The sequence below is a fragment of the Mustela nigripes genome, chromosome 4, assembly GCF_022355385.1.
Source record: "Mustela nigripes isolate SB6536 chromosome 4, MUSNIG.SB6536, whole genome shotgun sequence".
Taxonomy (NCBI): domain Eukaryota; kingdom Metazoa; phylum Chordata; class Mammalia; order Carnivora; family Mustelidae; genus Mustela; species Mustela nigripes.
Genome location: NC_081560.1, coordinates 150,105,402 through 150,131,525, shown reverse-complemented (window position 1 = coordinate 150,131,525; position 26,124 = coordinate 150,105,402). Strand labels below are relative to the sequence as shown.

General features: G+C 47.4%; 1 protein-coding gene across 4 annotated transcripts in view; it reads right to left on the bottom strand.

Moving 5' to 3' along the window:
* Positions 1–3,877: 3,877 nt before the first annotated feature.
* The window catches only part of LDB3 (LIM domain binding 3), a 60,270-nt gene continuing 38,023 nt past the window's right edge, over positions 3,878–26,124 (bottom strand). For all 4 annotated transcript variants that reach the window (XM_059397951.1, XM_059397948.1, XM_059397949.1 and 1 more), the window contains 5 exons: positions 19,821–20,220; positions 18,495–18,675; positions 17,778–17,898; positions 12,452–12,567; positions 3,878–6,646 (listed from right to left, as the gene is read on the bottom strand). In XM_059397951.1, coding sequence (XP_059253934.1) covers positions 6,557–6,646; positions 12,452–12,567; positions 17,778–17,898; positions 18,495–18,675; positions 19,821–20,220 — 908 coding nt within the window. In that variant the 3' untranslated portion in view covers positions 3,878–6,556. The remainder of the gene's footprint in view (positions 6,647–12,451; positions 12,568–17,777; positions 17,899–18,494; positions 18,676–19,820; positions 20,221–26,124) is intronic.

Genomic DNA, 26,124 nt, shown 5'->3' with positions numbered 1-26,124 from the left:
TACAAGCATGGGTCTGTTTCCCAGATTTCAGAAAACAATGTGATCTATAGCTACACAGATCTGTTTCCCCAACATTAGACAACTGTATGAAACTAGTTTTGCCATATTCATCCAAAACTGCTTGATGAACAGTTTCAATGTTTTTTTCAGGTGAGAGAGCACACTTGAGCAGGGGGAGGAGGGCAGGGCAGAGAAAGAGGAGACAGAAAATCTTGAGCAGGCTCCACACCCAGCATGGAGCCCCAAACGGGGCTTTATCCCACGACCCTGAGCCGAAATCAAGAGTCTGCCACTTAACAGAGCCACCTAGGCACCCCAGGGAAAGTAAAATTTATTCTTTTATCAAAAATGGAAATTCTTGGGATCCTGCGGTGGCTCAGGCAGCTAAGCATCTGCCTTCGGCTCAGATCATGATTCCAGGGTCCTCAGATTGAGTCCTTGCTCGGCAGGGAGCCTGCTTCTCCCTCTGCCCCTCCCCGCTGCTTGTGCTTGCACGCTCTCTCTCTCTCTCTCTCAAATAAATAAATAAAATATATTTTTTAAAAAAAGTGGAGTTCTTGGATTCAAATATTTATCTCCTTTCAACTGGCAGGAATTTGACAGCATTATGTGGCATGTCTTACTGAGACCTACAATGTCCTCTGTGCTCCTCGCCTCCTCTCTTCCCTGTGCCAAAATCCTTCCCTTAAAGCCTCCACATGTATTTTTCCCTCCTTCTGAAACACTCTATCTCCAACTTTGGTATGGTTGGTTTCTTCTCATCATTCAGACCTCCCTCAGCCCGAATATTATCTCCAAGAAGGTCTTCCCTGACTACCCAGCCAAAAGTAGCTTACTTTGCCCCCAACACCACGCTCTTGTTTTATTTTCCTGTAGCACTCACTGCCTCAAATTATACTGATGATGTATACCAGCTTCTTGCTTGTCTTGTCCCTGAAAGTGAAAGCAGGAAACCTTGTCTGGATTGTACACCCTTCATCCGTACACCAGAGCCCAGCCACTTACTGAATATTTGTTGAATGAAAAGATATATTGCTGGAATATTTTTCAGCACTATAAAGGAATGAGGCGTCAAGCCATAAAAAGACCTAGAGGAAACTTAAATGCATATTATTACTAAGTGAACGAAGCCAACAGCCTACAAAGGCTACATACTGTGTGATTCCAACTCTATGACAGTCCGGAAAAGGCAAAACTATGGAGACAGTAAACAGATCAGTGGTTGTCAGGGGCTAGGGGAGAGGAAGAGGTGAGTAGGTACAGCACAGAAGGCTCTTTTTTTTTTTTTTTTTAAAGATTTTATTTATTTATTTGACAGAGAGAGATCACAAGTAGGCAGAGAGGCAGAGAGAGAGGTGGTGCTGAGCAGAGAGCCTGATGTGGGGCTTGGTCCCAGGACCCTGAGATCATGACCTGAGCCGAAGGCAGAGGCTTAACCCACTGAGTCACCCAGGCACCCCAACACAGAATGCTTTTACTGCAACTCTGTATGACGTTGGGATGTCATCATACATTTGCTCAAACCCAAGGCATATGAGTGTGTCAAACCCACTAAGAGTGAACCCTAATGTAACCTGTGGACTTTGGGTGATAATGACACCTCAGTAGGGGTTCAGCAATTGTAATGAACGTCCCACTCTGGTGGGGGTTGCTGATAATGGGGGAGGCTATGTGTGAGTTGGAGCAAGGAGAATCTGGGCCACCTGTGTACCTTCTGCTCAATTTTGCTGTGAACCTAAAACTGCTCTGAAAATTAAATCTGTTAAAAAACAACAGCAACATACATTGCCCAAGTTGTTGATTTGATTGAAGTGTGTGAGTGGAACATGGAGAAAAATTCTTAACTTGGTCAGGATTGTCCTGGGAAAGCTAGAACCTGGAAAGCCTAAACCCAAACTTTAAGAGGTGTTTCAAAATTGGAATTCCATATTCTGTGCTAAGTTAAATGAAGCAAGTTTCTTTACTGGGGACCGGGCACTAGTGCAACTCACGTATGTATACCGTGACTCTCTCGAATGAACAGTGTATGCAGCCCTTTCCTCTGATTTGATCCAGAACCTGTTCTTTGTGCCACATCTCTGTCATGCAGAAGTCTGAGTCCGGATGAATGCCAGTGGTTAGCCTGGAGAGTGGCTTCCAATAGTCAGCTGTTTCGCCTCAGGACTAGTCCAACATAAGTTAGTTATTATCTTGTTTTGCAGATTCCAAACCCCTAGAATCTAAGTTCCGTGAGAAGAGCGGTTTTTGTTTGTTTTATTTACTATTATTTTCCCAGTGTCCAGACCAGCACCTGAATAGAGCAGGTGCTCAATAAATATCAGTTGAAAGAATGAATGAATGAACAAATGAATAAACAAATTTGCTTCTGTGAAAAGGGCAGAAATTCTAGCACAAGGTAATTCTACCAAATTTTCATCCAGGTGGTTCATATTTCCCAGCTCCTTGTGTAATATTTATTCTTGCTTCAAGTTTTCCCAAAGCATTTTTTTCTGAATGGACACATTGAAGGAGTTAAGAAAATCAAGGAATGTGGTACAAAAACAATGAATACTGTTACGCTGAAAAGAAATTTTAAAAAAAGAAAAGAAAAGAAAATCAAGGAAGAGTGAGGACCTTGGGCTCAGTTCTCACCTACTCCATTGGTGATAATGGTCACTAACATTTGTGTTGTAATTTCTAACAAAAGCTATTGCATTTAGCTCTCAAAACACCTGGGAGGCAGGTGTCAGTACCTTCACTCTCAGAAGGGAGGAGAGTTGGTCTGCCAATATCACCCTATTGATATTAGATCACCTTGATCTAAGCCCTGGTCTTAACATGTCAAAGTCCATGTTCAGTGCATGGTCCCCAGCTGCTTCCCCAGAAGACCGAATGTACTGGGAAGCTAATTCCCCTTTCTCGGTTTCCACATCTGGAAAGTGCCCAGGGGATTTCTTAGATTCCGTCCAACTTTACATTCTATGACTCTATGAGACTCCTTTTTTTTCTTTTTCTCCATCTAAATTGCTACAGCTTTGAAAAGTGCTAAAATAATATCTTATTCCTTCTTGCAATCGTATAGCTCTTTGAAAATCTGATTGAGGTACTAAAAAAATCAAATAAATTATAAACATTTTCTCTTTCTTTTCAAGTAATGCTTGGAAACAGAATACCTTAACAAAGAGGGAATCGAGGCGCCTGGATGGCTCAGTGGGTTAAAGCCTCTGCCTTCGGCTCAGGTCATGATCCCAGGGTCCTGGGATCGAGCCCCACATCGGGCTCTCTGCTTGGTGGGGAGCCTGCTTCCTCCTCTCTCTCTGCCTGCCTCTCTGCCTACTTGTGATCTCTGTCTGTCAAATAAATAAATAAAATCTTTAAAAACAAAACAAAACAAAAAAAACAAAGAAGGAATTGGTTTCGTTAAGCATAGTATCCTCAGAAGGGTCTTCCTTATTAAAAAAGAAAAAAAGTGCCATGAGAGGGTTTTTCTGTGGGCTTATTTCAAAACAAAAGACATGGAAGAAAATATACCAACTTTTCTGGAAATGGAGCCATTTAGAACAGAATAAAAATAAATAAATCCGAAATATTTAATCACCTAGTAGCTAAATAAATAAACTTTTCCAAAAAGAAAAGGCAAAGCCTGGTCTTCACTTTATTATTTACCTGATCAATTCCCTTTGTATGCAAAACATTTGTATTATTCACATATCCTTGTCTGTTTAAACGAAGCAATTAAACTGCTGTTGAACCACACACCCAACAGAGCAAGTGAGTTATTTGTGCTTCTTCTCCGTAGGACATTTTGTTTTGCCTTAAACTTTTTTTTTCATCTGTATGGAAATGATCTAGTTTTGGTGTCATGTGAAAAAACTTTACACAGAAATATCTGTATTTGCTCATCCTTTTTTAGGTTTTATTGTGCTAAAAAGTAGAATTCACACAAGCAAAAACAAAACAAAACAAAACAAAAAAAAAACCCCAAACCAAACAAACATGCAAAATATTTTTGTGCACACCTCTATCACACTACTTTCCACTTTTGAAATCTTGAAGGAAAAAAAAAAAATCCCAAAGCAAAAGTACCTGAGTTGAAAAGCTAACATTATAAAAGCTAGATTCCTAACACAAACACTGCAGACATAAATCACTCCATTGCAAAATTTATAAGTGTTTATAAGTGTTAAATAAGCATCAAAAATGAAGACACCAGAACTGTAGATCCAAAGTGTACTCCCCACCAGGAACTATTAGAAATTGTTTGGTGTCCTAGGACAGCCCTGATGTTAACTTGAAATAGATACAACCTTATCCTCAAAGCTACGCCAAACTTGCAAACACCGAGGGAACCCCATATTCAAAACTATCCTCTTCTCCTACTGCCTTTAAAATGATTTTTGTGTATGTGTTTCGGTAAATTAAAGAGTCTCTCAGAAGCGACACTCGCTCTCTCTGAGATGTAGAAAAACCGATTCAGTAAATGACCATGATGAAGTCCTTCTTTGAGATGTTTCACTTTTCCTTTTAATGATCATGTACTTTTTTAATGATCGCACAGGCATGTGTGCGTCCATTTGCGCCTAACCCCTTTTAAAAGATATTTTTGGAAACTTAACCCTTGGGAACTGTTTTTCCTTTCCTCTAGACCAATCCCTGAAAACGTGTTTTTGTTTTCATTTTTGCTTTAAGAGAAAGCAAGAGCTTTTCTGTACAAGCAACAACCTCCTTATCCCTGTATATTTGAATTTTCCAAAAATAACAGAATGTTCCAAGGTACTTGTTTGCAACTCCTGAAAAATCTCGTTACTCCCAGCAGATTCTACTATCTGGTACTTTAGATTCACTTTCTTACTGCACAACAGGTAAAGAAAGGCCCGGTGGTAGGAGCACAATTATGTACGAGACACAGCTTCACCCTTGGAAAAAAAACAGGGGCCTCCTGCTAGGGACACATCCTGCTGCTTCTTTCTCCTTCAAGGAGAAGGAACACACTCAGGGAGAAAGACAGTCCCCTGGAAGCCTCAGTTCTCAGAAGAAAAAAAAATGTTCTAATGCATTCTCATAAAACATGCAAAGAGAAAAATCCAAAACAGGAGTGAGGAGAGAGTAGCAGTGAGTTGGAAGAGTACCTAACTATTGTGTTCAAGTGAGAAACACCCCCTCAGACTGCCTGCTTCCATGCCTTGTTCCATGAGCGTAATGACAGTGCTTCCTAAAGGGAAAGAGAATGTACCATTTCCAGGCTCAGAAACCAAGCTTCTCTCTTTGTCACCTAACAGCTTTAAAATGCTTTCTTAACTCAAACTATCACTAATGTTTAAAGAAGTTTGAAGACCCAAGACTATTTCAATAAGTACTTAAACAAGTTCTAGATCAACTCAGCTTATCCATTGTCAAACTATAGGCCCGAATGGCAAATGAGTACCGTATCAGTCCCTCTTCTCCTCCCAACAGTCAACACCCCGGCACGTAATCAGTGCACTGCGTTGAAAGGAACCCTTGAGAAGCCTGGTGCAGGTCTGCCAACACTGGTGTTCTTACTGAGGCTGACAGAAAGTAACACTCCTCTCCCCATGCAGAGTTCGGGCATATTCCCAGCCTAGTCTGCCATCCTGTTTCAGACACCACCTCTCTCTTCTTGTCCACAGGTCATCACGCCTGTTGGGGGAAGGGGTGCTGAGGAAGACTTCATAAGTGAGCCGTCTCAGGATTGGGAGAGAAAAACATGCATAAGCCTGGACATTCACGCTCACGAACTTCATAAAGCAAAACAAAGGCTAGACACAACCCAGAGTCGCTTTAAAATCTCCTCTCACACACAGCAAAGCAAAACTGGAAAAACCCAATTCCACTTTCCCATCACAATTCAAAAAGGAGCTCAATCTTCTGGGGACATAGGATGTCTTAGACGTGAGCCAGAGCCCTTCCTAAAGCCCTGTCAACCGCCCCGCGGCTCCCAGAAGGCACCTCCTAGACGCCTGGACTCCCTCAGAACGCTCAACTCTGTTCCAGGTCTGAAGTCTGATGCGCAGAGGTGGCTCCGTGACGCTAGTAACGGAATAACACTTCCTTTTTTGGCGAGGAAAGCCCAATCGGTCTCAGCTAACAAGCCCTCAGCTATGGCTCTAAAAATACCCCACAACGAGTACTGTTTGGCACTTGGGTCTGCTTGCCAGACAAGCTCTAGAGAACTCCACAGCACACTCCAGAGTCTCCAACAGCGCCCTGAGCTCTGTCCCTGCTCTGGTGACCTCAGGGAAGGGTGTCGCTTCGAGAACATGACTTTTTTTTGTTTTTCACTTTGGAGTTCTTGGAATTCTGTTCTGAACATTTGAATTACCACTCCAGCCTTGGATTAATTACTAGCTTGGTGAGGAATCTTCATTTGGTTTCTAGTCTGAACTATGCAAATACACGATCTGTGTGCAGAAGGAAGGACTAAAATTATACTTCAAAAGGGCTCAGTAGCTTCCTGTCTTCCTCCTTTCCCCCAAAAGAAACATCAGCCTCCTTGAATCCTTTGTTGCCAGCGGCAGGAGCGGCTCCCGGCCTGTCCGCATCAGACGCTCCGGGCTCCCTACACGTTGATGGCGTGTGCGTGCTTCTTACACAGGGGTCTGTCCTTCTTGGAGTAGAAAGGCTGCCCCTCCAGATTCACGTGGCAGACCTGAGACAGAGGAAATGGACAGGCATGAGGCGGGGCCTAGCTTTCCCCACCACAAATGCTTAATGATGTAAGCAGAGTGGACAGTCGAACTACATAACATTTAAGACTCCCAAAGAGGAACACAGAACTAAACTCAAATGAAACAAAATGGACCACACAAAAAAATACACAAGATGAAGATGATCGATGGATGCTATCCAAAGTTTACAAGAAAACAGTACAAAACCATGAGTCAATATCCACGGGCGTGATTAACATCCAAGAAAATACCATTAGGAAACTAACAAAACATATCAGAAAAGATTATCCTCACTAATATTTAAAGGAAAAATAAATTAAAGCCTCCATGAGAGACCCCTAGGTATCTATTAGTCTAACAAAATAAATAAAACAAACAAACAAAAAACCCCTTCAATCACATGTTACCTTTAATCTTAGAAGACTAGCTAAAAAACAAAAAGAAAAAAAAAGTACCAATCAACACTCAACAATGCCTACTCATGCACTGCTAAGGACACAGCTTGGTGAATCAGCTCAGCCTTCTGTAGGGGGTTTGACAATACCAGAGAGGAACGGTAAAGATGTGCCTGCCCAGTACCACCCGGGAGGGGTTCATCCTGCAGAAACTATTGCACGGAACAATGTGTGCTCAGGCCAAAACTAAAAATCACCAAAATGCCTCTCAATAGGGAGATGACTAAGTAGATTCCTACAGTACATTCTCCAATGGAATGCCACCATGAAAACGATCAATCCAATATGGAAAAGCATTGCAGGGAGACATTATATGAAAGAAAAAGAGGCAAATTGATATGTCCCCATGATGACAACATGTGAGTGCACTTTGAAGATGGAGACATCACAGAGAGAAGAAAGCTCAGTCATGTATGTTGAGGCTACTGTGGGTGAAAAGGAGGCCAGACACTCTATATACGTGATCTCATTTAATCCCCACAAAAAGTTATAGGAAAGTATGACTTGTCCCCATTTCATAAGGGAAAACTGCAGTTCATAGAGCTAAGTGTGTTGCTTAAGTCAGAGACCCAGCAAGTTGTAGAGCTGGGACTTGGTGTCCAGGTCTGCAAGACTCCAGCTCTAGCTCATCTTCCACTCACCCCACTGCAGAGAGGGGCTATGCTTACTTAAAATTGTTCTGGGCTTACAGGACTTGTATTGAGGTATCCTCTAAGTTTATTGGACTACCAGTATGTAGGCTGGCCCTGGGTGGGCAGTAGGCCAAGGTGTCAGAGTTAGCTGGGAAGTCAGTTTGGCTGGGATGGGCCCCAGGGTCATAGACAGCACTGAACAGAGGAAGTAGGCACCACACCCAGGACATGGACATCAGAAGACGTGCAAGTAGGGGTGCCTGGATGGCTCAGTCGGTGAAGCATCCAACTCTTGATTTCATGTCATGTCATGATATCAGGGCCATGAGATCAAGCCCCATGTTGAACTCCACACTGGGTGTGGAGCCTCCTTAAGATTCTCCCTCCCTCTCTCTTTCTCTTTCTCTCCCTCTGCCTGTCCCCCTACTAAAAGAGAAGAAGGAGGAGGAGAAGGGCAGCAGGTAGAGTTCCCATATACAGAAGGCATGAAGATAGAGAAATCATCCTCTTGAGATGAGCTAGCTCAGTGAGCATGCGACCACTCGAAGACAGTTGGAAAGAAAAGCGGCATCACAGTGGTCCCTCGTGGGCCGGTTCAGAATGTAATACTCGGGATTACACAGGGCTGACAATGGGCCCTGGGAAACAATGGTGTAAAAAAGTGACCAGAAACATCCCAGGTGGAGGCAGTGACATTGAGTGAAACCAGGCTCTTGGGGTGGCCTCAAGCTGCTGGTGAAGATGTGGAGACAAGCCTAAGATCCAACAGTGAGGATGGGTTTCATGGAGATAGAAAGGCAGCTCTGGAGTGAGTTGTCAAGGAGCTGCTTGTCAACGTCTGGGGCTCTGCCTAGTCTGGGACAGTGCTGGTTACTTGTGAGAACTGTGGGATAAGTTGGAGAGTGTATTGGGAGACTAAAGGCCCAGAAGTAAGCAAGGGCCAGATCCGCAGGGGTGGCTAATTGATAAGATGGAGCTGAGGGCAGAAAACATCACAGAAAGGTTGTGTTCAGTGTCCTGGGCTAGGAGACTCTAAGTGGGATACATGGTGGCTTCCTGGTAGAGGTCTCCCGACTACTCAGGCACAACAGGGATGGTTCAAGCTCCAGGCTCCGTGGTCAAGTGTCATCAGGGCCCGGGTGGGTAGGAATCATGGATGGTGCTGGGAGACAAGGACATCCGCCAGCTGAAGGAGCCACTAGGACTGCCACCTTCCCCTCCTGATACCCACACCAGTGGGGAAGGGTTGGAGACCCACCAAGACTTAAAGGAAAAGAGGGGCCACTCTATCCACTACCTACTAAAGATAGGCCCCACATCTTTTCCATTGGAACTCAAGTGCCAAAGCCAGATAGGAGCTTAACCCCTCACCCCAACCCACACAGCCCTTCTCAATCATCATTTTATTATTATTATTTATTTTTATTTTTATTTTTTTTTAGAAAGAGAGAACAAGTAGCGAGGGGCAGAGGGAGAGGAAAAGGTAATCTTAAGCAGACTCCATGCTCAGCACAGACCCCGATGTGGGGCTCCATCTCAAGACCCTGAGATGACCCAAGCTGAAATCAAGAGTCAGACACTTAACTGACTGAGCCACCTAGGGGCCCCATCTCAGCCATCAATTTATGTGCTTGGGACTTTAGAGAGGCTATCTTGTTCTATTCTTTAATCGCTTATAAATTTCAACTTTGTTTCCTTTCAAGATTCCAAACTCCTTGAAGGTAGCGATTTGTTCTGGCACACTTTTTTTTTTTTTTTAAGATTATTTATTTGTTTATCTGACAGAGAGAGATCACAAGAAAGCAGAGAAGCAGGCAGAGAGAGGGGGAAGCAGGGTCCCCACTGAGCAGAGAGCCCGATGTGGGGCTCGATCCCAGGATCCTGAGATCATGACCTGAGCCGAAGGCAGAGGTTTAACTCACTGAGCCACCAGGCACCCCATGGGATACTCTTCTGTCCTCCAAACTCAAGCAATATTTGGTAAGCTGAATTTGCCTAAAGTTATGTGTTCTCCTGAGATCTAACTGACGGGAAAACAGCTAATCAGCTGGGAGAGCTAGTTCTGATTTTCCTTTCTTACTAGATTTTTTTTTATTATAAGAAAATATACGCATCAAAGATGATTTAGAAATATAAAGTGATGATGGGACGCCTGAGTGGCTCAGTCAGTTAAGCATCCCAGGGTCCTAGGATCGAGTCCCGCATCTGACTCCTTGTTCAGCAGGAGTCTGTTTCTCCCTCTACCTGCTGCCCTCCCTACTTACGCTCTTTCTCTGACAAATAAATATAATATTAAAAAAATAAAATAAAAAGTGATGGAAAAGGACTCCCCTCCCCCCCAACCATCAGTTTTCCAATCAGAATATTGCTTTCCAAAAATTAAAACCAAAACCATGTTCCACTTCACCATATATTAACATGGCAGTGAGTGCCACACAGGGCCACTTTGGAGGAAGACATAATGATTCACCATGCCGATTCTCCAAAGGACAGGACTTGACTGGTTTTTCTGCATAGACCCTTTTGCAGTGCTATGGGTCTCTCGCACCTTGCCAGAACTTATTTATAATCTTGGCCTGAACAACCCTACGCTTTATTGCTTCTTCTGCTCTCTCTCTCTGGGATTTGTGCCACTGTGACTTTCAGCCAAACTCAGTGAGCTCAAGGGAGCAGACCCATGCTCACCTTTTCTGTGGTACCCTCTCCATGTGACACACACCTCTCATCAGCCCGCCCTTAGAGCACAGGCCTTCTGTGCCACTGTCTGCCCTGGACCTTCTCCAAGTCTCTTGGATCCTTCTAGAAGTCGGGCAACCAGACTTACAGGCAGTGTCTTAGGATCAGACAAGCCACGGCTTGAATGCAGGGGTCAGAGGGCCCTATGTGCCTTGCTGAGCCATGGCTCTGTGGGAGACAACCGGAAAGCCAGTATATTCACATCGTTGTCCCTTTTCAGAGGGAAGGACCTGGTGTACTCAAAGGACCCTAAAAGGCAATTAGAAAATCTATTCCAAAAGCTAGAAAATTGGAGTGTTTAGATTGAATTGTGTTATTTCCTCCCCCAAATTTATATGCTGGAAGATACTCCCTGTACCTTCAATCTACTTGGCACAGGGACACACCAATGACCTTCTTTGAAAGCAGGATCTTTGTGGATATAATTAAGGTGTAAGTTAAGATGAGGTCATTAATCCAATAGGACCAGTGTTCTTATAAGAAAAGGAGAAGCTGGGTGCCTGGGTGCCTCAGTTGGTTAAGCGAATGCCTTCAGCTCAGGTCATGATCCTGGAGTCTTGGGCTTGAGTCCCGCACCAGGCCTCCCCACTCAGCGGGTAGCCTGTTTCTCCCTCTCTTCCCTGCTCCTGCTTTCTCTCACTATCCCTGTCTCACTCCCTCCAATAAATAAATAAAAACCTTAAAAAAAAAAAAAAAGGAGAAGCACATAGAGACAGACACACACAGAAAAGGGTGCCATGCAAAAACACAGACACACATAGGGCAGGCTGCCAGGGGACCATGGAGTCCGAGACTGAAGTTCTGCAGCTATGATTCAAGAAACACCAAGGATTCCTGGCAATCGCCCAAAGCTCAGGGAGAATGCATGGCCCTGCTGTGGACGTCTAGTCTCCAGAGCTATGAGACAGTCCATTTCAGTTGTTGAAGCCTCTGGGTTTTGGTCCATTGTTACAGCAGACCTGGCAAACTCACACTCAGAGTCAACACAGTGCACTCCACGCACTGTGGAGTGTGGGAGTGGTGTAGACACTGATATGTGTTGCTGTAAACTTTATGATGAGGGTTTCCTCTATTATAAGCCTATCAAAATGGTTCAAGTGGAAACTGCATGGATATTTGACACATGGCCACACTTTACCTTGAGCAGCACTTGTAAAACAAAACAAAACAAAACAAAACAAAACAAAACAAAAGTGGTAGCAGCACATTAATTTTCCCAAATAAAGTTCAGTCAATTGCAGACTCACATCACAGGCCTTTCTCAGGGATGAATATTTCCTAGATGTAAGGCAGAGTCTTAATGTCAGTGAACTCATTGCTGTGTCCCCTCCCCAACCCGAAGCCCTCATAAGGAAAATGCCAATTTCATGGGAAAAACGACTTGGCTGTTTGGAAGAAATAATTGGCACATGGTTAACAGTTATGTAGGGCTTATCTCTGGCAACTATGTATCAAGAACAAGACTATTTAGAAAATAAAATGATAGCCCCCATTCCTAAAGAGTCTATCAAAAGAAGAAGCCCTATCTCAGTCTTTCATAGAATGAGTCAAAAAGCTCCAACCTAGTGTTTTTTGGTGCAAATTTTGGGGAAAATCCTTGGAACACTTCATCACATTTAAAACAACTTATAATCAGAAGAAACCCCCTTGCTTTATTATTCACTGCTCCCAATGATGGAGAGCATTGCTAGTGAGGCAAGCTGCTGGTATGACAGATCCTGGGAGAGTACTCTTTTCCTTAGTGAAATGGAGAGTAACAAAAGCCCACTGGTTTAGAAGTAATTATTAGTAATAAACTTGGCTTGACTGTGACATATCCAGATACCATGGTACTTCTAAAAATGATCAGAATATCAGAGCACCAGAGTGGAAAGGGATGTAGACAGTTGATCACCTGGCCCCGCTGGGTCCCTCTTGCCCCTTCTCAGAAAGTCAGAACCCCCAGCCCCAGCTAATCACATACTGCGCAGATGAAGCAGGTGTCATGCCAGGTGTGTCCCAGGGCTTCAATAAACTTGTCACCGGCTTCCACAGGGAAATCACAGCCATGACACTTGGTGCTGAACAGATTGACGTAGTCTGAAATGAAAGGCAGAGTGAGGACCAGGCATCCAGGCAGGCTGGGAGAAGCATCCTGGACACACCAACCTGATGCCCTAACAATGACATCACACCACAAATCACTGAGCGGGGGCAGTGGGTATGATCTAACTGGTTTACTTGTTGTCTTGCAGACAAAATGCTCAGCTATATGATTGTGGTTTCTTTTCTTTTCAATCATTTGCACAGGTGGTCTATGGATTCAGGCTTAGTTATCACTCTGTGCTGGTTTGATTTGCAAACACTCTCCATACCTGTCGTTAACTTTCTACAGGGTGATTTTCTCCTCTGCCTTTACAGCCCAAACAGACCAATCCCAAAAAGAAGAAAAAAATCATATTTCCAAATAGCTTGAAAGGAGAGCTCTTAACATTTTTAGGAGTTATATAGTATGTTATTTACCTGGCAATTCTTCTCTCATTGGGCATTTGTGTTGATAACAATTTTTACCACTGGAAATAATATCTGAGCTACTATGTTAAGACGTGTCCCCTTCCCTACCTCACCAAAGAGATAATAATACCATGTATTGCTTGTATAATGCTTTACAGTTCACCAAGCATTCTCGTATAGATGGTATTCTTTACTAGAATCTCAATGTCATGGTCTGTGGATTTGTATATACTAGTTTTCTTGCCACCCTCAACACAGTGCCTGGCGCACGAGTTAGTACCCAACACATACATGTGGGATGAATAAGGGAATGGATGAACCAGTGAATCAACAAATCAATGAATGAACTCAATCTTCAAAAAACCCCTCCAAGATTGAACTAATTATTTTTCTGTTTTATGTGTGTTTTATTTTGTGGATAAGGAAACTGAGGCTCGCCAGAGTCATACAGCTGAGACACACAGCTGAGCAGGCTGGGTCCCAGCTCCACCAACTGTCTCATCTGGGCCCCGGGGGCAAGCAGGTCTACTGTCCTCAGTGGAGAATTCTTCCAGATTCTTTGAGGGATGTTTGATGTCTCCTATGAAGCCTTCATTCCCCTACAAGTGTACTTGTCTCTCCACAGCTCTGCCACAGTTGGCTTCTCCTTGCAACTTCCATGTTTCTGCTTGTGGACAGCATGGCTGCTCGCCGTCTTAGACCACATGCTGAGAGGCAGTGTGCCATGGAGGGTTATGTACTTGGGTTCTGAAGAACAAAAGCACTGAGCTCAAGTTCAAGCTCTGTTTGGGAATTGCTCCTCCTTGGGGCAAGTCACCTAACTTCTCAGTGTCTCCATTTTCTCCTCTATAGAAAGGAAGTAACTACAGGACCTAAGTCGTGGGGTTGTTTTACCGATTCAGTAAGATAACGTATGTGAATGTACTTGGCACAAAAACTCAAAAATCTTGGCTCTTACTTGTATGTCTTTATAAATGACGGAAGGAGAGAAGGAAACGTGAGTCCAGTGCCTACTCGGCACCAGTCCAATCCTAGTGCTTTTCTAAGTTTCCTGTGTAATCTTCACAGCAGCTTTGTAAAGAAATATTATTCCCACTTTAAAGATGAGGAAACTGGCTGTCAAGTTTCTGTCACCTGGCAGGAAGGAACCCTCCTCATGGACTCCAAAGTTCATCCTCTTTCCATGACTTCACGTGGTCTCATTATCTCTTTGCCATTGAGCTTTGATAAGTTATATCTCTTGGATATATTTTCCAATATACGGTTTCCCCTTTTGTGTTGAATTATGGTTTGTCATGCAAATGCTGTGTGTCATGGTCTGTGAAGCCCATCTCTGACAGACCCCTTAATTTCTCACCAGAACTAAAAACATCATTCTGGTTCCTCTACAAGGTTAGAGCAGGTTTATGGTTCACTCCATGCTCTGTAGGAACTCGTGTGGGTGAGAAACAGGGCCATAGGCTACCCCATCTCCGTGGGAGGGCAAGCCCTGAACCCCACTTCTGACTTCTCTCTCCTTATACCTTATAGTTTCCGCATGCCCTGTACTCTCTCACCTGCCTCATGCCTGTGTGTGAACCAGGTCCTGGGCTTGGAAAACCCTCCCCACTTTGTCTACCTGTGATCCTATGGGCCAGGACTTCCTTCTGGGAAGTCCTCTTCCTCCACCCTAACCAAGAGAGATGAGATGGCCTTCCTGGGAGCTTCTCTTGGGCTTCCCTGCCTTCTCACTCCATTCATTCATTCATTTAGTCAATATCTCTTCACTGTCCATTTATGTGTTGGCATATCCTAGGATGATGTGTCCCCTTGAGGTTTTTGAGGGCAGAGACCCACTCCTAATGCTCAGTGTCTTTCAGAGGAATTGGCACAGATTTGATGGATAAACGATGAACGGGAAAACAAAGGAATGGTTAAGAAAACCTTACTAAATACTGATTCCTTCTTTCACTGTGCAGCCTAATATTAAACTCTTACAATAGAATGTCTAGTCTTTTTTTTTTTTTTTTTTAAGATTTTATTTATTTTTTTGACAGAGAGAGACACAGTGAAGAGAGGGAAAACAGCAGGGGGAGTGGAAGAGGGAGAACAGGCTTCCCTGCGGAGCAGGGAACCTGATGCAGGGTTCAATCCCGGGACCCTGGGATCATGATTTGAGCTGAAGGCAGACGCTTAACAAGTGAGCCACCCAGGTACCCTTAGAATGTCTAGTCTTGCCTGCTGATTGTTTTTTCTGTTATATACTTGATTCTGTATGATCTGGGGAACTGCCACCTTGTTTTAAAATTTGGTAGCACTGGTCTTGACCCTAATACATTTTTTAAAAAGTTCACATATTTCTGGGACGCCTGAGTGGCTCAGTTGGTTAAGCAGCTGCTTTCGGCTCAGGTCATGATCCCAGGGTCCTGGGATCGAGTCCCACATCGGGCTCCTTGCTTGGCAGGAAGCCTGTTTCTCCCTCTGCCTCTGCCTGCCTCTTTGTCTGCCTGTGCTCGCTTGCTCTCTCTCTGTCTCCTACAAATAAATAAATACAATCTTTAATAAAAAAAAAATTCACATATTTCATCAGTTATCAAAAAAAAATGAGAATATAATTGCAATTAAGTTTGTGCATGGGCCTTTCCCACCATGAATATAATCTAGTTCTTCATGTATTTATTTCTTACTTTATTTCTTCTATTAGGTCTTTATAATTTTCTTTGACTAACTCTCTTAGGCCCCAAGTTGAATTTGTACCCTGTATTTAATGGATTTTATTGCTGTTGTAAAAGGGTTTCTATCCAACAAATCACAGTTGCTTTCTGTTGAAAAAGGGCTTAGTGCTTTCGGAGAGCAGTGGGTCTTCAAACATTAGAATCATCTTGAGGGTTCCCCCAAGATGTGTTCCCTCAAAACACAGACTGCTGGGCCCCATCCCCTCAGAGTTTCTGATTCGGTGCATCTGGGGTGGGGCCCAGAGACCTGTGTTTCTGTGATCCTGATATTGCTGGCCTTAGGATCATGCCTCAATTCTCAAACTTAACTGAATATAGAATCATACGGGTGGGGGTAGGGTGGTGAAATTCTGCATCTGAACATCTGGGAACTGATCTTCTCTATCTTTAAAGTTTCCCAGGTGATCCTCAGATGATCAGCCTGACATGGGGCTCCATCTCATGACCCTGAGATCATGACCTGAGCTGACACCAAGAATCAGATGCCAATTTGACTGAGCCACTCAGTTGCCCCAGTAATAGCAATTTGTATTGGCACGAACACACATCTATCAATTATCCGCTAATTATCTAACAATTATCATTATACACTCACAAGAAAGGAAAAGAGATGCTTATCTTCTCCCTTTTACACATATGGAAACTGAGGCACGGAGTGACCAAGTAACTAAGTCATTCAATTAATAAGAGCTGGGAAGAGATCTCACCCATATATAAGAAATTTTTCTTTCATAATTTATTGTCAGCGAGAATAGTTTTAGTTAGCTTTGCTTTTCCCCTGGAGGAACTGGAATGTTTTCTCCTTTCTGACTTTAAAGTACACTAACTTACTGTGTTTATCTTTTGCCCTCAGACTTGCTGCCCATTCACTGTTGTTCTGTTATTCTTCATAATCAACATGCTTGCTTTTCCTTCTTCTATTTGGTGCTAGTTCTATGACCTTAACCTTCTTATCTATGGTAACTTTGTTGGACCCTGCCTCAAATCCTTTTCTGAAAAAGGCAGTCTATGGGAGCCCTTGGGTGGCTCAGTCAGTTGAGCATCTGACTCTCCATTTTTTTTTTTTTAAGATTTTATTTATTTATTTAACAGAGAGGGGGAGCAGTAGAGAAGCAGGCTCCCTGCTGAGCAGGAAGCCAATATTGGGCTCCATCCCAGGACCCTGGGATCATGACCTGAGCCAAAAGCAGACACTTAATCATCTGAGCCACCCAGGCACCCCTGACTCTTGATTTTGGCTCAGGTCATGATCTCAGAATCATGAGATCAAGCCCCACGTCTGGATCCCCCAAGGAGTCTGCTTGTTCCTCTCTCTCTCCCCCTCCTCCTCTACCCCTCCCCCTACTCATGCATGTATTCTCTCTCTCCAAAATAAATAAATCAATCTTTAAAGAAAAAGAGAGGTAGTCTATGAATAAATGAGTGAGGAAGTGGCTAACTAGCTAGGATACCTGATTCTCTAATAGAGTGCTTTGTCTTCAAAATTTATAATTTACTCCAAGTTCGAAGATAAAATGTAGCATTTTAAGGAACAAAGAAACTCTGAATTCAGACGGGGCGGGTGGGATGCCGGTGGTCACAGGATACTGAAGGAACATCAGAGGAGTAGGGAAAGGGACTTTCACATGTTTGATTCTTTACACACTTTCTCTGGTTAAACACCTGCTCGTGAGGCCGGTGTTCATATGTCCCTTTGTATAGATGAGGGAAGTGAGCTCAGACAAGTTTAAACACTCACTCAGGGTTACAAAGCCAGCCCGAGGTGGAGCCTGAAATAGAACCGAAGACAAAGTCCAAAGCCAAAGCCTTTTCAGACTCCAGATCAAACTCATCTGAAAGGTTTCCCAAGTGGTTACAAGATGCCAACCTGTGATCCACATATTTGGTGCAGGGAAGGGAACAGAGATCGAATGTATAAAAAACTTTTTAAAAGGCTATCGACCCAGCCCCCACCCAGGAAAGTATGACTCTGTCATTTGGAGACTCCTGATGGTTCCATGTGAATGGACACAGGCAGGAGTTTCCTGTACCTGCCCCTTTCTCCCAGACCGTGGGGCCCCCTCCATAGCATAGTGGTCTTACCTTTCTCGCAGTAGGGCTCCCCGTCTTCCATGTGGAAGAGGCTGTTCCCGAAGGGTTTTTTGCAAGCTGCGCAGACGAAACAGGTGGTGTGCCATGTCTGTTTCAGCGCATGCATCACTTCCTAGGAGAAAGAGCCTCCGCTCGGGTCACAAAGGTTCAGGACAAAGAGGAAGTTGGGCCCTCTCTTCCTCACTGGGCCCTGGCTACTGCTGGAGCACCCCAACAGGGAGCAGGGCAGAAGAGCTCAGGGGGTGGGCCTTGGACATACTGAGGAAAGGCCCAGGGAGGGAGGCAGAGGAGTTCGCACTCAGGTAGCACCTGCTGGGTGCCATGTTCTGTGTCAAAATCATCAGAGAGGTGGTTATATTGTCTGTGATTCTGAACCCTCCTATCAAAGCTGCTGATTACGTCACTTTACCAAAGGAACATGGAGGGGTCAAGGCCACATGTGGGTGCATGGCAAGGTCAGTCTATGAAGTGATAACTTGCTTTGCAGAAGCTCCACCAACACTTCAGGCTGTGTGGCCCAGGCAAGTTATCATCTCTCTCTCCAAGTTCATTTGCTCCCTGGTTCACTGGTGGCAAACCAAGTCCCTTATAGGATAGATGGTTGTTCTCTCTCTGTTAGCAGCCACTTCTTGGCTCCATAATGGGACCCCACAATCTTGGAGAGGGAGAGAGATTGGTTGGGGAAGAGACAAAAGTCAGAGGACTTACCCCCATGATTTTGGTGTTGCACTTGGCACAGATTGGCGCAAAGAACTGTTCGTAACAGCGCTCGCAGTACACGTTGTTCTGTTCCTCTACGAAGCACACGTCCGCCAGGGAGGTCTTGCAGTAGGCACAGTTGAACTCTTCTGGATGCCAGGAACGGCCCATGGCTACCAGAAAGGGGCCCCTGGGGAAGCAGAGAATGGCATCTTAAGGCGGGCCCAAAAGCTCAAGGCCCACTGTTTCAGAACCCCCAATACTTGTATAACCCTTCTAAGGAACTCATGTGAAATTCAGCTAAACTCTACACAAAAAGATATTCATTGTTGCATCAATAACACTAAAGAAAAACAGGGAAGCAACTCAAATATCTACCAGCAGGGGACGAGGAAAGCGTATTATAGCTATCGAGTCAGTTGTACAAGAAAAGCCAAGACGACCATGCCAATGGCTGACGTTTACTGAGTGTTTACTCTGTGCCTGGCACTATTTAAGAAGAAATGCATGTGTTCACTTGTTTAGTGCTTATAACAATCCTAAGAAGTAGGATTATGGTGCCCACTTTCAGATTAGGGAACTGAGGCACAGAGAGGTAAGTGGTTCAAGGCCATAGTGCTAGTACAGCTACGGTAGCGCAGATCCAGGTTGGCAGTCAGAGCACTGGGACTATGAGGAAATGTTGTACATCTTAATTTTTACTTTTCTGAACTCTCTAATTATTCTCTAATGAGCATGTGTTGCTTTGTTTTTAAGTAAAAGTATATTTATTGCATGTATACGCCCTCCTCCCCAACACACATATCCTGTAAACATACTATGTCCAAACGAGTGTCACCTAGGTCCATGAAATGACTTGTTTTCCTTTTAGGGTGGCAGATGTCCACCAAAGCCCTGAGCAGCACTGGCCTGACTGTGAAAAGACCCAGAAGGAAGCCTAAACGAAAGCTGGGTCAAAACTAGCCCTGTCAGCCAGCTTGCAACACGCCCAATAAACCCAACAACAAGACCTGTGATTCCCAGAACCCGGCCTTAGCCCAAGGGGGAGGTCCTGGCACCAGGCACTGTGCTGGGAGCTTCATCCACTTACCTCATGGAATTCTCCTGCCTCCTGAGGGAAGTGGCTGTCTCATAGGTATGGAAGCCAAAGCTCAAAGAGGGTCAGACTAGGTGGCAAGCCAGAGGAGCCTGAGGCTGCCTAGTAGAAAGCCTTCTCCCTATCCCTGCCCTCCCTCTCACCCCCTGCCCCACCACAGAGTTCAGATGGTGCACAAGCACCCACCACCCCCGCCCAGGCTCCCAGAGCGCTGACTCCATGGCACAGCGGGACCATACCTGATGACGTTATTACAGTGGCCACAGAGTGGAGTCCGGCTGCTGGCTGGGAAGCGCTCAGCCCGCTGAACGATGCCCCTGGCCAGGGGAGACACTTGGGGCCCCACAGGGGTGTAGGCAGGGGTCCCTCGGGGCAGGGTTTGCTTGCTGATGGAGGTGGTACTCTTGCCAGGGGCAAACTTCTGAGAGAAGCTGTCGTCTGACACCCATGGGGGGCGGCTGGCAGACTCCACAGGGCCCCCGCTGTAGGCCGCTGCTGAGGGGGCAGGGTTATAGCTTGGGGCTGGTGAGGGGGTGTAGCTTGGAGCCGGGGAAGGGGAGTAGGTGGGGGCAGGCGAGGGGGTGTAGGGAGCTGGGCTATAATTGCCCCCCGGGGATGGGCTGTACGTGGACACCGGCACTGCAAAGCCAAAAACAGCCAAAGAAAAATATATCAGGGATTCATTTCCCCAATTTCCCCCATGCCCAGCCAGAAAACTGTAAAAGGTGACTTTAATATTAGAGCAGTACAGTTCCAATTTTGATGGAAGACATGTTCCTGAACTTTTTGATGCCCCAGATTTGAGTTTGCAGCAGGGAGCTAAGGGAGATAGAACAGAGCCCACGGGAGCCTGGACAGGGCTGGGAAAGGGACAGAGCTATAAATATCTGCAGCTGTGTGGGGTGGGGCCTAGCCAGGCCTGGGCTTCCAGAAGCCTGCAAAAGACAGGGAATGGGGGTGGCGGGCGTGCCAGGCAAGCCTCATATCTGGGTCCCCTGGGCCGGGAAGGGGGTGGGAGTGGGTCAAACTTGGCCTTGACTGGAAGATGCTTTCAGCTGCACTCTGACCAGGGATTTGACATCCACAATGCCTCTCTCACATGTGTTTGCTGAACTTGGCCCTAGTCCAGGCTTGGGGACAAAGTAGATGATGGGGCAACTGGGTTCTCAGGTTCAGGTTTCACTTTTAGCTACAATCATTTTCTTGAAAAACACTGTAGCTTCATTTGCATTGGGGGAAATTTCCCCTTGGTTTGATTGGGGTGGGGGTCTTGAGGGAGCCATTCAGAGGGAACCTGGGCAGAGATATTGGGGAGACACAGCCTAGGTCTCGCTGCTCCCTCATTCTGTGGCTGGCTCTGGAAGGCCCATGCTCCTCTACACCACTTTGGGGGAAACACAGTATGTCTGAGAGCATGTGAAATTACCACGAAAGAATGCAGGAGAATATACCGCCTCACTTCCAGAACCCCTTCCTCCAGCTCTCCCAGAGCTAATACCCTTTTCCAGAGACAACACAAAGGAGCACGGCAGCTGCTCACCCAAAGCCTTCTGAGGCCTGGACTCTCAAAACCCAGGTTTCCAAGTTCTGCGGCCCTCCCGCTGGGGATCCTGCACACACATTCCAGTCGGCTTCCTCTTCTAGGCAGGGAGGCTCCAGAAGCCTCACCTCAGCTCACAGTCTGTGCCTCTGGAAAGAGGCCTCATTCCTCCCATCCTCGGAAGCAAGTTGGGGCAGCCTCCCTCCATTCCTGAGCCTGCTTAGGTGGGTGGACTATGTTGAGGGGTGCGGACACAGTCCCCCTCATCTTTCAGCCGAGAAAGGAAGGTCTTCCTCAGGGCTAAAGTTCCCCACCTGGCCTTTGGTCTCTCCCACATGGTTCTCCGGGCCCACCTTGGGTGGCCTGTGGCATGCTGTTCCAATTCTATTGTGCTACTCCCAGATGACTGGCCCCTCAGTGCTGGGTAACACAGGAACCCCAATGCTGGGCGGGAGGGAGCAGGCCTGTGTTATTGAAAGGGGAGGGGGTAAAATCCTCCACAGCCCTACTTTGGAACCATGTTGGGAGGGATGCTGGCTCCTAAAAGTAAAACCCTCTCCAGAAGGAATCAATCTTCTCACTTACTAAGGGAGTAGACTTGGCACATAACAAGTCATCTGGTTTAGTCCTCTTTAGGGTTGAGGTCACTGAGGCTCAGACAGAGCCAGTAAGTGGCAGAGTGAGTGTCCAAAACTGTTCCATTACCCCAAGCTACCTCTGTAAAGAATACAAATCTAATTCCAGAAAATCTTGGTGCACCATGTCATTGAGGAGTAACTATCAACTTGGAGGAGGTCCCATGCTCTGGCATGTAGCACAGCCATCAAGAGCCCTAGATTCAAGTCCCAGCACTACTACATCCTGGCTGTGTGTCCTTGGACAAGTTCCTTACCATCTCTGGGCCTGAATGTCCTTTTTTAAAAACAGCATTAATAATTCTTAGTGCCTCACAGGGTGGTTATGAGGTTTCAAGGGGACAAGAAAAATAAAGTGTTCAGCCTAGTGCCTGGCACAGTGCATACATTATTTCATGTTAGTGAGGGTGGTGACTTCTGGGTCTCAGGGTCTGGGTGAACTGTCAGCTCAGCTTACTGCCTGATGGTCACCTGAGGGAACCCGTCCAGGGAAACTGTGGGATGTTGAGGGTGGGGAAGGGAGATGTGATGCCCTGAAGTCAGATAACCTGGGACTGAGTCTGTCACCAGTGGTAGGAAGTATGATGCCCCTGTCTGCTTCAAAGGGAGTGGTGGGGACCTCCTGGGGAGACATGATGCATGCACTGTGCAAACTTGTGAAGCCCAGATTCTGCGTGTTGCCCCCCTTCCTAACAACCTTGCATAGCAGCCAAGTGCCCAGAGCAGAGTGCCTCAAAGTGCTAGGGCAGGGGTGATGAGGGGAACGCCACCAGGGAGGGGTGTGGGGAGAGGTCATCTAGCAGATCTTCAGAGCAGCTTCATCCCTCTCTATTATATATAATGGGGTTCTAAGCAAGATTTTGTCCCCTGCTTTTTTTTCTTTCTAAAGTGGGGGAATCTCTGCAGAAAGGGATTAAGAATGCAGCCGTAATCCTGTGCCAGTGCACAGCCCTAGGAGGCAGTAAGCACTTGAAATGTGGCTAATCCAAATTGAGAAGTGCTATAAATGTAAAATACACACCCGATTTCAGGGCTTAGCACAAGAAAAGAATATAAATATCTCATTAATCATTATTTTATGTTTGACATATATTGAAATGATGTTTTGAATATACTGATAAATAAAATATGGTAACGTGATTTTCACCTGCTTCCTTTTCCTTTAAAAATGTGGCTAACTAGAAAATTTATTTTTATTGGACGGTGCTGCCCTCACCAGCACAGTGGCTACCTGGTACTGATGGCTTCCCCAGGCCAGCTCTTTATGTGTAGTACTGCATGTAAATCTCACTGCAAGCCAGAGAGGCAGAGAATATTTTCTAGCCCATTTTACAGGTGGAGAACTGAAGCTTGGTGAGTCTAAGTGACTACTGGAAAGTTAGGGAGCTGGGGCAGCAGGACTCAACTCCAGATCCCCTGCTTAACCACTCCCTAGGCAACCAAACGGGCGTTAGCACGCCCCTTCCAACTCAGGCCCTTGCCCACTTTTCGTGCTCCCCTCCAGCAACACAAACCCCATTCCCTCTGCCTGGCAGATGTTCTCTTCCCTCCTCCGGAAGGCCTTCCAGACTCCCTGATCCAGCCCCGTCTTCTAAGCCCTTGGGAAAGGCTCAGCAGGTCAGAGGCCTGCCAGAATCTGGACCCGGGTGGGCTGCCCTAGGGACTTTCGGTTTCCCGAGGCGCAGGCCGGCAGCTCCCCACTTCCACACCGCGTCCCCCAACTCTAGCGGGGTGAGAATGGGAGTGCGAGGAGCGGCGGCCTCCCTGTCCCCTTCCCTCTGCGCCCTTCCTCCTGGCTCTGGCCGCGCCACCCCAGACGTGCCAAAAGGGAGACCTGATATCCCATCTCCGAGCCCGGGGCTGTTGCTATTTCTGCTTGACGGAATTAAGCCCGTCTAAATTAGAAGGTGATATTTCATCTCTAATTGGCAAGTTCAAAAGGCCCCTATCGCACTTGGCGGCCTCGGGAATGTGTAATTAAACAAGGTGATTTCTGACTCATTCCAGGTCGGGCCTGGCTCCCCGCGAGCGCCGGCCCCCGCCCGCCCCGCGGGCCGACGTGGCCTCCCCCGGCCCGCTCCGGGCCCCTCCGCCCACGGCGAGGCCTCCCCGGCCGCCTCCCGGGCCCCAGGTGCCCCGGGGAGCGGCCGCCCAGCCCCGGCGCCACCGATGGCAGCCGGGCTGCGAACGTCACCCTCGGCGCAGAGGAGTCCCGCGGGGGAGCTGCGGCCCGGCCTGGGTCCGCGGAGGACGGGAGCGGCTCGGGCCAGCGTTCCCTGCTTCTCCCCGGGCCGCCTGCCAGCCGCCCGGCCTCCCCGGGAGAGGGGCGGAGGCCGGTCGCCTCCTTCCCCGCGGGCAGGCATGAGTTAACGTCTGCACCGCCTGGGAACGCTGAGCGGGGAGGCCGCCGCCCGGGGCTCCGGCACGTCTCGCCCGCCTGGGCCCCAGCCCGGGACGGAGCGGAGGGGCGCCGGGCTGGGGGCCAGGCGGCGGGCGCCCCCGGAGCCGTGCTGCCCCCTGGCGGACCTGCGGGGGAGAGCCGGCGCCCGGAGCCGGGGCGCCGAAGCCCGGGTCCGCCCCGGAAGGTGCCGGGGAGGACCCGCCTGGGAAGGGAGCCCGGGCCGGGACGGAAATGCGCTCCTGGCGCGGCGACAGAGCCTCGCCTCAGCCGGCTGCGGCTCCCCCAAACTCCTTTCCACCCTGCCCGCCGTGGTCCCGGTCTCCGCAGGGCAGCCGCGTCCTCCAGCTCCCCCGGAGAGCTTCGCCATGGCAGCCAGCTCCGAATTGCTCCCTAATCCTGTGGATTCTAACCTCAGAACTTTGTGTCCCTGCGTCTGAAAGGACAGGGAAGGGCGCTTCCTGTGTGCCAAGTACTCGGCTGGGTGCTTCATTTCGTCCCCAGAATACGAGGTCTACACAGCTGCGTGCCCATGTTTCAGAGCGGGGAACGCAGGCCGCGAAGACGAAGGGCTGTGCCTTGGAGGAGGCAGAGCGGACCCCCGCACCGGGACCCGCCTGATGCTGAAGCGGCTTGCCCACACTCAACCCCGCCGGCGGAGCGAGCTTTACAGGAGGAGGGCTGATGACGGCTCCTGGCTCCTCGGCCCTGCACCTCAAGCCTAGCCAGGCCCTTCCTGCTCAGTCCCTGTCTGACCTCCCCCTAACCGCCCATGCAGGATCCTCTCTGCCGACTCTCCTTTTCCTAACAGGATTTGCTCCCCAGTAGGGACTCGACCTCATGACTTCTTGACCAACTCTGCCTCTCCTGGGTGATATAGAGAAGCCCCCTCCCATCCCCTCAGAGTTAGCTACCCGATTCTTTCCCAAGCATGTCCTTAACTTCCTCACCCCATCACGGTTCCCATGTGTGAAAAAGGTGTGGGTGTAATAACTTGGGAGGGGGAGGGGAACAGTTTGGATATTATTACAAGTGGAAAATGTCATTATTGCTAGAATTTTTATGGCCACCATGGCTGTGAAGAGAAAATGTTGAAAGTATAATGCTTTAAATGAAAAGTGTGTGCCCACCTCAAATCCTATCTCAGCCATCCACGGAACTGGCATGGGCCCCCCATGAGAACCATTGTGACCCATGATCCCTGGGTTCAGTCACCAGAGTGCACAGTTCACTGCCTCTCTCCATGCCATTCCTTACCCCTGGCTTGAGTTCCTTGCCAGCATTTATTCATTCATTTATTCATTCATCTACTACCTTCGCTGAGCTTCTCCTCGGTGCCAGGCCTGAGTCAGGCGCTGGGGAGACAGTGAAGAAAATCTCCACAGCCCTGCCCTCCCGGAGTTCAGAGTCAGAATCCAGAGGGAAGGAGGGGATGGTGATGTCAGCCCTGGACGGCTGTAGATGCCCAAAGCCCTGCTGTGGACATATCCACTAGACCAGGGCACACAAGACCTTCCACAACCCGGGGAGATGGCAGCTAAAGAGCCCTTAGCTTCACTGAGCAGAGGGGCTTCACTGAGGCAGGGGGCAGGTAGGCAGGGGACAGTGAGGTGAAAAACTGAGAATTGCCCCCAGGCTCTGGGGAGCAGGCCAAACTTTACCAAGGGAAGAGGAGACATGGCGCTGAGTCCTCATCACTGTGAAAGGGCAGGGACCAGAGGGATGGAACAGATAGCCGAGAGCTCTGCGGCCTGCTGACCCTGTGCCAGCCATTCTGTTGCTGATCACGGGTGCTCTCTGGGCCTCCACTATCCTGCCTCAGCTGAGGAAACCAAAGACCAGACAGGATGAGCAGCTCGCCCCGGGTCACAGCATGGTTCAGTAGGTCTGTCCAGAGCCCACAGCATTTTCATGACACCTGCCCGTCTTCCAGCTTGAATCAGACCCACACTCCTGGAGAAACAAGCTCT